Source organism: Dama dama, chromosome 18, assembly GCF_033118175.1.
Source record: "Dama dama isolate Ldn47 chromosome 18, ASM3311817v1, whole genome shotgun sequence".
In the NCBI taxonomy this organism is placed as follows: domain Eukaryota; kingdom Metazoa; phylum Chordata; class Mammalia; order Artiodactyla; family Cervidae; genus Dama; species Dama dama.
In genome coordinates this window covers 44279008-44292754 of record NC_083698.1, presented here as the reverse complement: position 1 = coordinate 44292754, position 13747 = coordinate 44279008, and the positions used below count along the sequence as shown (strand labels likewise).

Genomic DNA, 13747 nt, shown 5'->3' with positions numbered 1-13747 from the left:
GGTGACGCTCCAACTTCTACCTGGAGGGGGCAGATCTGGTTGTAAACATTCTGGGAGCTTAAAGGAGGAAAAGGACTCGGCATCTAATCTATACTTCACCCAGTGCAGAGACTAAAGAAGCCTGTTCTTTGCTAGGGAAGAGGGCTAGGATTGCCAACCGGAGTTAAATAGAGAACCCAGGGATTTGAGGGCTTCAAAACAAACGTGCAAGTGTTACCATGGAGACTGAAGCAAACAGGAGGAGGGGAAATAAGCAACCCTTAGAGAAAACAGAAAGCATTCAATGAGGAGAAAACTTTATTTATATACCGAGATGTGTGAACCCCATTGCAACTATAAAGCAGTAACAGTCTACTATTTTAAAAGGAGCATTTAGAGACAAAAAAATATAATAGTAGAAATGAAAACTTCAATAAAATAGTTGGAAGATGAATGTTGGGAAGTATCTGAGGCCGGGGGTGGGGGTGGGGGGGAGAAGGGAAGCAAAAGGTCAAGTAAGTAAAAAATAGGAAAGAAAAAATAAATTAGAGGAGCACTCCAGGGAGGTTAAAATCCAAAAAATAAGAGTTCTAAAAGAAAAAAACAACAACAACAGCGATTAGGGAAAGAGTAATCACCAGCAAAACAATTAAAGAAAATTTCTCCAAACCAAAGGTCATGATTTTCCAGATTGAACCGGGTCCCACTGAGAATCAAGCACAGTGGATACAACCTGAGTCATCCAGTGGCTTGTCACTGTGAAACTTCAGAACGCTGAGGTCAAAAAGACAATCCTAGGCTTCCAGACAGGAAAAAACAAAGATCATTTAGAAAGGATCAAGAATCAGTATATCATTCAATTTCTCAATGGTCACAAAGAAACCCAGAAGACATCAGAGCAGGTAGGTCTATCAAACTTCAAAAGAAAATTTATTTCACACTGAAATTCTGTACATGACTAGTAAACTACCAATCAAATGTGGATAAAGAATAAAGGTGTGTTCAGACATTCAAGACCTCAACAAATTTCCCTTTCATTTATTTCTCCTTCCTCAGGAAGCTACTGGAGATGTATGTGCTCCACTAAAATGAGGACTAAAAATAAATAAATAAATAAATAAAATAAGAACTAAACAAAGGAAAAGAATGCATGTGATAGGAGAAACAGAAGATACAGCACAGGAGAAAAATAAAGTGGTAAGCACTAACAACAATTGTGCACTTGACATAGGTGGTATAGGTCAAAAGGCTCCAGAAGAGATTCCTTTGAAAAGGTGAGTCGGATAGAACTCCTTATCTGTCAGAATCTCTGGAGAGAGAGGTTTAACAATCATTAAGAAGGCAGGGCTTGGTTTAATGGTGAATAGTAAAACAAAGTAAGACCATTATTAACTTCAAGAAAAACAAAAACTGTGAAGGGAATAGAATTAATCAAAGTATATTACTTTGCTCAAGATGTTTGCCTAATCATAATGAAGTTAACACAATCTGTTTTACAAGTACAATATAACGATACTGGGCACATAAAGAGGTGGGAAGTGTGGTGGGGGTTGGGGAATGGCTAAGGGAAGGAAGAAAAGATAAACCCTCATTTTTCATTAAGTGAAGTCATAGATAGTGACTAAAAGTGACACAGCAAGAAATAGAAATGCAAACATTTCATAGAAATGAAGGTAAATATTAAAATAACCAGTTGAAAGAGGTGAAATGACTTTGAGGAAGAATAAACAGGGAAGGAGTGAGGTGGGAATATAGTCTCCGCTGTTTCATTGCAAAACTTACAGGATTTTTGCAGAATTGACTCTAACTCACAGATATGTACAATTCTGATAAAACTTTTAAAAAATAAATTAAGAGAAAAAAGATTACTCAAAAACCAAAATTTTGCCTCTGAAGACTTCTCAGTCCAGTGAAGGAAATAGACATGAATATTAATTTAAGATTGAGTGCAGGTAAGTTCAACAAGGAATATGTTTGCATTGATTGAGGGAGCACAAAAAACAATTAACTACTATCTGGAAAATGGAAAGAGTCATCTAAGATGGGCAGAATATGAGACAATAAGGATGAAACAAGGGATGAACTGTGTTTTAGGCAGTTAGCAATCCATAGTGCTGTCCTCCATCGTTCAGTCGTGTCCAGCTCTTTTCAACCTCATGGACTGCAGCCCGCCAGGTTCCTCTGTCCATAAGGATTCTCCAGGCAAGAATACTGGATTGGGTTGCCATGCCCTCCTCCAGGGGATATTCCCCATCCAGGGATGGAACCTAGCTCTTCTGCATTGCAGGTGGATTCTTTACAGTCTGAGCCACCAGGGAAGCTCAATCCATAGTGCCGGTGTGTAAAAGCAGGACCCTGAATATTATACATAATATACATGTTAGGATATAATTTTAAAGTTAACATTAAACTGTCAAATGTTTATTAAAGGGAGTTGGAACGGGGCAGAAGTTTTGAACATTCCTGTTATTTTAACTATAAAAGCCAGTAAAGAACTGCCTTTTTGGAGAACAAAAAAGTAATAAATGCATATTTTACTTGGATCTTGTCTAAGGCAGCTTAGGCTGAAATGCAAAGAGGGTAAGTTTTGACCACGGAGTTAGTTAATGTACAAAGAAATGTGAATATTCTTTCTTCCATATGTGTTTGTAAGTAGTTGGGCCACAGTTTCAGAGAAGATACTTTTTAAAGGACAGTTAGTTGACCCTTGAACACATAAGTTTGAACTACCCATGTCCACTTCTCAGATTTTTTTCAATAAATATGTACTTCAGCACTGTATCATCCACGGTGAGTTGAATCCGTGGATGTGGAACTGCAGATACAAAGGGCTGACTATCAAGTTATACTTGGATTTTCCACTGGACAGAGAAAAACATCTACTTCTGCTTCATTGACTATGTAAAGCCTTTGACTGTGTGGATCACGGCAAACTGCAAAATTCTCAAAGAGATGGGAATACCAGACCAACTTACCTGTCTCCTGAGAAACCTGTCTGTGGGCCAACAGTTAGAACCAAATATGGAACAACTGACTGGTTCAAAATTGAGAAAGGAGTATGACAAGGCTATACATTGTCACCCTGCTTCATTAACTTACATGTAGAGTGTATCATGTGAAATGCTGGGTTGGATGAACAACAAGCTGGAATCATGATTGCTGGGAGAAATATGAACAACCTGATATGCAGATGATACCACCGTAATGGCAGAAAGTGAAGAGGAACTAAAGAGCCTCTTGATGAGAATGAAAGAGGAGAGTGAAAAAGCTGGCTTGAAACTCAGCATTGAAAAAACAAAGATCATGGCATCTGGTCCCATCACTTCATGGCAAATAGAAGAGGAGAAAGTGGAAGCAGTGACAGATTTTCTTTTCTTGGGCTCCAGAATCACCGCAGACAGTGATTGCAGCCATGAAATTAAAAGACACTTGTTCCTTAGAAAAAAAGCTATGACCAACCTAGACAGCATATTAAAAAGCAGAGACATCACTTCTATGACAGAGGTCCATATAGTCAAAGCTATGGTTTTTCCAGTAGTCATGTACAGATGTGAGACTTGGACCATAAAGAAGGCTGAGCACCAAAGACACGAGTTAGTGACTGAACAACAACAACCGAACAGAGTCGGTGCCCCTAACCCCTGTATTGTTCAAGGGCCAACTGTATGCAAAAATTAAATTTAGATTGAATTTCTACTGTGTGCGTGTGGTAAAAATATTTGCAGTTTGCTGTCATTGGGACATTAACCTATGAACCAACCACAGTTCAAGAATATGTGATTGTACATGCATTAGGGATAGAAGTACTTAACTGAGATGAATAATATCAGAGGAAGGCAGGATAGAACGCTACCTGTCTGCACGAATTACCTATAATCCGCTAACCAGATTCCCACATGTAAACCCAGGATTTAAAAACAAGTCTACCAAGAAAGCTAAACACCTAAGAGTTGATGCTTTTGAACTGTGGTATTGGAGAAGACTCTTGAGAGTCCCTTGGACTGCAAGGAGATCCAACCAGTCCATCCTAAAGGAGATCAGTCCTGAATATTCATTCGAAGGACTGATGCTGAAGCTGAAACTCCAATACTTTGGCCACTTAATGTGAAGAACTGACTCACTGGAAAAGACCCTGATGCTGGGAAAGATTGAAGGCAAGAGGAGAAGGGGAGGACAGAGAATCAGATGGTTGAATGGTATCACTGACTGGATGGACATGAGTTTGAGCAAGCTCAGGGAGTTGGTGATGGACAGGGAAGCCTGGCGTGCTGCAGTCCATGGGGTCGCAAAGAATCGGACACGACTGAGCGACTGAACTGAACTGAAGTGCTACTATGGAAAACTATATGGGGGTTAGTCAAAAAAAATTTAATTACCATTGTTGTTGTTCAGTCGCTCAGTGGTGTCCGACTCTTTGCTGCCCCGTGGCCCCCATGGACATAATTACCATATGACACTGCAATTTCTCTCTGGGTTTATAACCCCACCAAAGTCCAAGTGCGGCAGCCTGTGAGCTCCTAGAGTGAAAGGACCACAGTGAGGTCCAGCCCCCACAGGTTGCGAGGCCGAAAGATGCGAGCGCGATGCCTCCCCAGGTCCATGAAGCAGAAGCGGGATGAAGTGGGTGAGACTGCCTCCCCGGACCGGTGGGCAGGGCCAAAAGCGGGGCCGGCGGCGGGGGGCAGGCTCCGCCCTCAGGGGAGGAGCCCGCAGGCAGCGGCGCGTCGCTGCGCCGCACGTGTGCGAGCGAGGCGGCTGCGAGTCCGCCTGAGCGCCGCGGGGGCCTCGGCGTCAACCGCGCTCGCTGCCTATGCTGGGCTGCCCTCGCGGTTGGTTCTTCCGAGTGGCCCTTACCTCCGCCTTAATCCTGCGTCCGGAGCAGCGCGCCCGCCTTCTCGTCGCCCGGCCTGCGCCGCGCGCACGCTCTCAGGCCCCGGGTAAGTGTGCGGCCTCCCCTCTGCCGCCTGGGCTCCTCGGCCAACCCTCGGCCCGTGGGCACCCCTGCCCGAAACCCCGCCTGGAGGGGCAGCATGGACTCGGAAGGCGTCCCGGCCGTGTTCTGAGCACGCCGCGCGCCCACGGCGCCTCCATTACGGATCGTGCCCGCGGGAGCGCGACTGGAGCCCGGCTGGTCTCGCGCCTCGGCGGTGCCGGCCCCGCCCCCCGCTCTCCGGGCGGGTCCTAGCGGCCGCCGCGCCCTCTCTCCTCTCCTCCCAGCGGCGCTGTAGGCGCGTGGGTCCCTGTCCCACTCCTCCCCTTCTTTGCCCCCGAGGGTTCCTAAACTCTTCTTCCTCCCGCCTTTATCCTGAAGCCCTTTACGGCGCTCCCAGGCACCGCTGGGCCCGCCCACGTTCTTTCATCCTCTTATTTATCTCTCATTACTAACAGCGATCTGTGTGCCGGGCAGGCTCTCAGGTGACTGTTTCATACACGTTTCCCAGTGTAGGAGCAAACCAGAGTTTTTCTCGGTCAGATTTCAATGAGTGGATGCAGCAGGGGGTTGCTGGGTGTGTTGAAACTAATCCGCAAGGTGTCTTTACCTCCAGCCCTGCATCGAGAGATTTAAAAGTACACTCTCATTGCCTGGGTATTAGGGCTGCCAAGAAATAAGGTTTGGAGAGTTTAGTCTTTCACATATTTAGTTCTGTTGTCAGACCACTTTTTTTTTTTCCCCGAAAATATAGGATAACTAAAGGTTGGTTTTTGTTTCAAGTCTCTAATCTGTGAATCGGGCATGCCCCATCACCTGGGGATGCCTTGGCTGTTGAGGGAACTGTCAAAAATCAGACTACTGTACACTCATACTGAAAAGGGACTGCTGGATATGCAGTGATTTTGGTCAGTCATTGGGCAGAGTAGCCAACAGTTCTTGTGTATTAATTTACAACTCCTTTTGAACTTACATTTTGATAGAAACTGGTGCAGTAGAGCGATTAGTAAAACATGGCTTTTGGCCCCAGAAAGGAGAGAGAAATGACATTCCAGCCGGTCCCTTGACTAAGTTTGCTCCTATTTCAGATCCTTTGTTGGCCCTGTTTCAGCTGCTGCCCAGAACACACACCTTTTCATGTCTAGTTCTTGCTTCAAGCCTTTGCTCACAAGGCACCTCCTTAGACTTCCCTGAAGAGCACCCCTGTTATTCTCACAGTCCTTACTCTGCTTTATTTGTGGCTTTTACAGATGTGCGTTTCCCGAGATTGTTTTAGTTTTTTTCTCTGATATGTGAGCTCAGCGGGGGCAGAAAATTTTCTTTTCCCCAGTGCCTGAAACAGTGCCAGACAAATAGGAGGTGTTCAATAACTGTTTGTGAAATGAACAAATCTAACGGACTTCATTACTTCACATATTAGAGTGTAGTGTGTGTCCTGCCCTAATGAGAGGGCTCCTTATTGTGAGAGCTGGAGGGCTTCTTGGTGGTTTGCAGAGGAGGAGGAGAGATGCATTTTATTTTATTTTTTATTTTTTTTTTGAGAGATGCATTTTAAAAGGATAAGTTGTGGAGGGTTTTGAAGTACAGACAAGATTGAGACTAATACTGCTGTTTTTTCGACGTTCATTTTGCAGGAAATAATGTTAAGGGACTATCAATGTTGGGTTAAAATTTTGAAAATGCTAAACTTGATTTTTATTGTGGATTGTAGAGGAAGCTTATTTGTGAATCTAATTTCTTAATGAAAAACTTAAAAACTGTTGAAATTGTAAAATTTCTAATCCCATTTGGTTCATTTGGAGTGTAAAAGAAATAAAATCTATTACTTTAGTATTTCCTCTAATGAATTGTGTAGGACTTCGAGTTCATGGGTACGTATCAGTGGATTTCATTTTCTTCCCAGAAGCATCAAGTTTCTGGTCTCTAATAAAGATTGCTTGACATTTGAGATGCTATCTTACTATTACGGATAGTGTATTTGTGCAGCTTTATGTTTTTCGAACATTTTTGAAATTTTAATACCATTTAAAAACTCATAAAGCTAGGCCTTTTACTTCCCATCCCTCCCCACCCCCCTTTTTTTCCTCCCTTTTTTTAAAGCCAGTCATTTTTTACAGCTTTGCGGTAGAAGACTTGAATATGTATATTTGGATTTTCCTGAATGCAAAGCTCATTTCCTTGGAGCAGTCGAATGGGTGCAGTCAGGGTTGTTCCATCTTTCAGGTTAAATTCATCTCAGTCTCTTGGATGTTCACATAGTCCTCTCTTATTTGGAAATTATATTTCATTTCAGTCTTCTTGTTTATGTATTTTCTGCTTAAGAAATTGATGCTGATTTTAGTTCTGCCTCTCCTGGTCCAGAAGTTTGCACAGCTGTTCTAGTAAATATGTTCTCAGTTTCTCGGCCCATAGACAGAACTTAACAAAATATATATTAAGTGATTTATAATCACTTGTGCTACATACACCTTAATTATTAATGTCTGTATTAGGGCCATCGGCTAAAACAAATGGAAAGTATAATTTTGTTTAATGAGCTTGTCTTTGCAATTAAATGTAACAAGAAAAAGAGATCAGGCAAGTGTCCACAAGTATCAAGAAAAAGACTGCCAAAAAATACTAAAGGCCCGTTTATTTGGTGCTCTTGGCAGTGCTTTGAGGGTCTCTTAAAATTGAAATGTTTGAAGGAGAGAGCCATGCTTAACCATTAGCCCAGAAAAGAACCATAAGAAGCTTTGATTTTTTTCCCAGACTCAGCAGCACAGTTCTGCAGTGGAAAGCATCCGTAATAAATATTAATGACCAATAGTTGAATAGCAACAGCTAGATTAGACCTTTGACCATGTCATCATTTTTCTGCTTTACAGAGAAAGGAGCTGAGACTTAAGAGTGTTGGCTCACTTGGTAAATGGCACAACCTAGATCAGACCCAAGTCACATGCCCAAACTGCCACTCACCAAACAAGAGTTGACATCAGTGGTTGATACTTCAGAGCCACCATCTGCTAATATCCTCATTCCAGGGATGTTAGGTGTAACAATGCTGTCCTAAGCCTTCTAGAATTTCATTCACGTAGGGGAAGATGAGGGGATGGAGTGATACCCGTATTTTGGCTTAGGTGACTGGTAATTTGTTGGTAAGATTTTTTGAGGTAAGAGAGGCAATTTAAAAGAAGTGCATTTGTGGTGGGAAAAGATGGGATCACTTTAGGGCATGTTGAATTTGATGTTTGACTCCACCTCTTACTAGCTGTGTGAACTAGTGCAAGATACTCTCTGGGCTTCAGTTTTTTAGGAGCTAAGGTGGGAATAATAATGACACATAAGTCACAAGGCTGAAGAGAGGCTTGAAAGAACTCACTGTGCACACACTATCATTGTTTGGCTGTTGTTCTCACTGCCTTGGACCCTTGAGTGAACAGGGAGTTTGAGATGGGTCTTGGCTGGAAAAGGACACTGAGAAGGGATCAGAACAGGGGAAGGAACCCGGGGAAGCCAGAAGTAAGCAGCAAGTTGAGCAGGAGGGGAAAAGAGCACCTCCAGAGGCAGGAGGAAAGCATGGAGTAGAGGCCAGATCTTCCACCTGAACGTGAGCTTCATGCTGGTGGGGTCTTTATTTGACTTGCTTGTGTATCGTGTTGTGTCGCGTGTGGTGCCTGGAATAATGCCCAGCACAGAGGTGCACGGTGAGTGTTTGTTGAGGGGATGAAGTACAGGTACGAGGAGCGAGTGAATGTTAAAATGAGTCTGGACCTCCCTTCAGAGGGCTGCTGTTGCTTGGCAGTGGTTATATTAGGGGGTTTTGTGAATGTTCCGGTAGGAGGTGCACTGCCTGAGGACCCCTGTTTTCTTTGTGAATGGCACACAGGAGTTGGAGGGATGGCAAGACAGCCTGGAGGGTTGTCATGAGAAGAAGTCCACTCACCTGGCCTTGTGTTCTCTGGCCAGGAGCACAGGTGGAGGCAGCAGAATTGGTCCTCAGTTGAGGTTTAGCAGGGATCTTGCAGCAGGACTAGTGAGCAAGAGTGCTGAGCGTTGGTTAGGAGTTTGGAGTTGTTGAGCTTTGGAGTACTTGAAGAAATGAAGATGGAAGAGGTGGTATCTTGGAACTGGAGGTCTTGGTGTATTTGAAGAACAGGTGGTCGGAGACGGGGAGCAGTAGAGCTGGAAAGAGTGGTGGTTTGATGACAGTAGAATAATTAGTGTATCTTTTTATACCTTGAACTTTGATAGTAAAACATTTCAGACATACACAGTAGGCAGAATGATGTGATGACATCTCCATGTTCCCATCACCCAGTTTCAACAATTATCAACTCATGGCCAGTCTTGTTTTAAATCTGTACCCTACTCCACTTGCATTCACCACTGGTAAATTATTTTGAAACAAAGTCCAGACTTCATATCTTTACAACCATTAAGATTTCAGTCTGTATCTCTAAAACATAGAGATTCTATTTTTAAGTGTAACCACAGTGATATTGCTAAAGTTGAAGCTCCAATACTTTGACCACCTGATGCGAAGAATTGACTTCTTAGAAAAGACCCTGAGGCTGGGAAAGATTGAAGGCAGGAGGAGAAGGGGATGACAGAGGACAAGATGATTGGATGGCATCACCAACTCGATGGACATGAGTTTGAGCAAGCGCCGGGAGTTGGTGACGGACAGGGAAGTGTGGCGTGCTGCAGCCCATGGGGTTGCAAAGAGTTGGACACAACTGAGCGACTGAGTTGAATAGTGATATTGCACCTTAAAAGTTGACCATACTATCTTAATGTCATCAACTGTCCCCACTGTTTCAGTACCCCCGATTGTCTCATAAATACATTTTTAACAGTTGGCTTGTTAAACCTGGATTCAAAGAAAGATCCAGGTTTATCTATTTGTACATTCCTCTTTCCTCCTTTTCCTGTTGCTTTTCATTAGTTGAGGGACTGTCTTAATCCTTGTTAAGCTTTCCACATTCAGGCTTCTGCTGATCGCTTCCCCGTGGTGGTGGTGAACGTAACATCTTCTGTCTCTTTATGCCATCTAGACTAGTAGACATGGTTTCAGTCAGTAAGAACTTCATAGACAACAGCATGTCCTTTCAGGGGCCTGCAGCGTCTGGTTTTCTCTTTTTTGTGATGTTAGTGGCTGTTGATGTCATCGCCCAGGACCAGTATTTCATGAGGGAATTGCTACTTAGTGTGTCTTTGATCTCTGTAGATGGGGAAGAGCTTCAGCACCTGTTTCAAGACGTCTCAAAAATATCCACTGATGCTTATTATACTTCTCTGGATTCTCTGGCAGGTATTAGAGAATTAATATCCTCAGAGAGTCTACACACCTCTTGAAGGAGGACAAGAGACTAGCATTTATGTAGTTCCTACTGTGGCTAGCCACTCTGTCATCTCATTTCATTTTCACAACAGTCCTGTGAAGCACATATTATTCGTGTTTTTCAGCTGAAGAACAGGGGCTAGGAGAGGGTATTTACTCTGACCAGTTACACAGCTGGAAGGTGGGGCGGGAAAGCCTGGTGTTGGAGTGCCTATATGGATAGTGCACACGAAGGGAGGTAAAATGGGAAGACGTGGACTTAATTAGAGAGGAGGGCATGGAATTTGGGCCTCAAGGTCTTCAGATGAGTCTTAAAGGACAGGTGGTGGTGGTGGTGGTGTGGAGCTGGTCGGTCGTGTCGGACTCTGCAACGCCCGGGATTGCAGCACACCAGGCTCCCCATCCTTCAGTCTCTCCTGGAGCTGGCTCAGTTTCATGTCCATCCTGTCAGGTGAAACTAGGTTGATCTGAGAATACAGATATGGAGGACCTCCCACTGGAGAGAGTTCTGTGAGCAGTCAGGCTGGGATTGGCACCTGTGGGGGCTGGGCCTGAGTTAGAGGCGTGTATGGAGGACTGGAAATGAACACAGCGGATGATGGACGGTGCCGAAGCAGAATGGGGAAGAGGAAGTAACTGGTGTTTCTGTCAAGGCTCGTGGCCCTCAGGTTGCTGAGAAAGAGCGTGATGAGTTCTCTGCATTCTGGGAAGGAGGTAGATGTGCAGCTCACCATAAAGCCTGAGCCCTCCCTGAAGAGAGCAGGGTGCAGGACTCAGAACGGTATCAGAACCTCCTGGTAGATCCTGTCATGCCAGCTGGGGACTTGGGGTGGGAGTGGGTGCTGTTTTCTTCTAGAGATGTCTATGTCTCTTCTAGCTGGCAGGCTACTTGAGGGGAGTGAATTGGGACAAGTGGGTGGCCCAGATGTCACCGGGTTGTAGGCGACCGAGAACTCGCCTAGGCTGTGGCTGGTCATCTCAGGCTTAATTTCCACTTGGTTGAAGCTCTTGCCATTGTAGATGCCCACCGTGCAGCCCACCACCCCAGGCAGGATAATCACATGGCACGGGTGAGTCTTCACACCTGGGGCGTCTCGGTGGCCGCACCTTCTTGGCTTCCTGCAGGCGCTTCTGCAGCCGTGCTGCTCACTCCGGAGGCCGCTGTTCCGGGCCAGCAGCTCACAAGCCGTGCTCAGTTCCTGGTCGAGGTCCACACCGCCGCTGGGGAGCCGTTGTGGGTTTGGGGGGAAGACTGTGTGTGACACAGTGTGATAAGTGACTCAGGGATGTCCGCCAGGTGCCAGCAGCTTTGCTGGACTGTACATGCACTTGTCCCCTCCCCACCCCCAGGCCCCCGCGCCTCTTTCTGGGGTCCCCATGTCAGGAAGAGTTCCCCTACCCGCTCAAGTCCCCAGGATGGAAACCTGAGTCATCCTATAGTATTTCCTCTTTCCTCCCACGTTGGTCACCCAGTCCTGTCCGCACCGCCCTCCTAAATGTTCCTGAACCCACCTCCACCTTCTGTTACCCTTGCCTCAGCCTTCGATCAAGCTGATTTCTTTCCTCGGTTGTTGTCTTACCTAATCTTCCAGCCTAACCCCATCTTTCTCTTTGAAAAGATGCCGAGAAATAATCTCTGACTCATGAATCAGATGGCAGTTTGGTTTTTCAGATGTAATTCCCTCCATTCAGCCTGCTGTGGCTTCAGCCAGCTCCCAGCTTTAACTCCAGGCTCCCTGCTTGTACGCTTTACTCTTGGTGATGCGGGGCCAGCCTAGTGGGGTTCCTCCAGCTCCTGTGCATGCCCGCCACCTTCCGCCCCTCTTTTCCACAGCCTCTCTCTTACGCAGTCCCCAAAGCTTAGCTCTTGTGTTCACTTCTGGTCTTTGATTAGGAAGGGGTCTTCTCAGACACCCTCACCGCCAGAGCCCCATGGTCCTCTGTGGGTTGCCGTGTCTCCAAGTAAGCCCCAGGCCCTGTCTGCGTCCCTCACTGGTGTACAAGCTCTGAGGGCAGTTTTGTTGAAATAAAATGAGAATGAAATAGCACCAACATCACACAAGTCAGTGTTCTCTTTTGCTAAACCTTGCTTAGAACACATAAAAAATAAGTGCTTTCTTACTTGAATTAAGAGATAATTTTATGAATTGTATAACTAGTTGCAGTCCACTTCTGTTCCTGTTTCTTGGTTTCTTCCATTTTCTTAATTTTTTTTTTTTTTGTCTTTCAAACAAAATTATTTTTACTGACATTTTTCTCTACCTTTCCCACCCTTTTTTTGTAGCCGTCATGATCCTTTTTTCCTTTTCCTTTTCTTTCCATTCTTGATTTTTGACAATGAGGCAAGATCAAACATGGTTTCTTAAAATTTAGTTCATCATTATTGCTCTGCCGTAGATGCTTCTATAGATGGGATTCTGGTTAACTAGGAGAACTAGGATGTTCTGCTCATTTATGTTCTTTATGTTTACTGAGTTTGTATGTTACTTTAAGCATCTCCGTATATAATTAATACAGGGCTTCCCAGGTGGCTCAGTGGTAAAGGAGCCACTCTGCAATGCGGAGACACGGGTTCGAACCCAGAGTCGGAAAGGTCCCCTGGAGAAGCAAACGGCAGCCCCCTCCAGTATTCTTGCCTGGGAAGTCCCATGGAAGGAACCTGGCGGGCCACAGTCTCTGGGGTCACAAAAGAGTCAGACATGACTTAGCAACTAAATAGCAATAGAATTACAGTAAGAAAAAGCCTTATCCCTGTTTCACCTAGAGCATCAAATAAAATCAAATTAGACAGGCACTTGCAGTCTTAGATATTAATAAATGTGTGCTCTGCACTGCAAAGTATATACAGCTTCCTAGACATTTGCTCAGTAATTTGTGTACTAGCTTTAAATGATCTGTATTTTTTTAATTGTGGCAAAATACACACAACATCATTCTGACCATTTTTAAGTATATAGTTCAGTAGTGTTAAGTTCATACACGTTGTGCAGTCAATATGTAAAGCTCTTTTTTTATCTTGCAAAACTGAAACTCTGTACTTAAAGAACTCTTTATTCTCCTTGCTTTTTTTTTAAGTCCATTTTTAATTTTTTGGATGTGCTGAGTCTTCAATGTGGCGTGCGGGCTTCTCTAGTTGTGTACCCAGGCTCTAAAGTGCTTAGGCTCAGTAGCTGAGGCTCAGGCTTAGTTGTCCCGAGACATATGGGATTTAGTTCCCAACCAGTGATAAGACCCACATCCCCTGCATTGGAAGGCTCTGGACCACTAGGGAAATCTCATTCTCCTTGCTTTAAAAAGAAGAAAAAAAAAAAAAATGACATGGTATGAGTATGTGTTCATGTCAGTAAATATATGTATACACGTTTATCTTAATCAGTTTTTTGAAAAGATAGCAAGATCCATGAAGCAAAAGTTAGGTGATACAACTGTGGTATTCAGTGAAAACAAGTCTTCCTGCTGTCCCCAGCCACCTATACCCTCTCCTAGAAGTAACTGCTTTTTCCAGTTTCTTTGAA

At 44.4% G+C, this 13747-nt stretch overlaps 1 protein-coding gene across 1 annotated transcript in view; it reads left to right on the top strand.

Annotated features, from left to right (window-relative positions):
- Positions 1-4702: 4702 nt before the first annotated feature.
- The window catches only part of PUS7 (pseudouridine synthase 7), a 51567-nt gene continuing 42522 nt past the window's right edge, over positions 4703-13747 (top strand). The window contains exon 1 of the mRNA XM_061165211.1: positions 4703-4916. Coding sequence (XP_061021194.1) covers positions 4790-4916 — 127 coding nt within the window. The 5' untranslated portion in view covers positions 4703-4789. The remainder of the gene's footprint in view (positions 4917-13747) is intronic.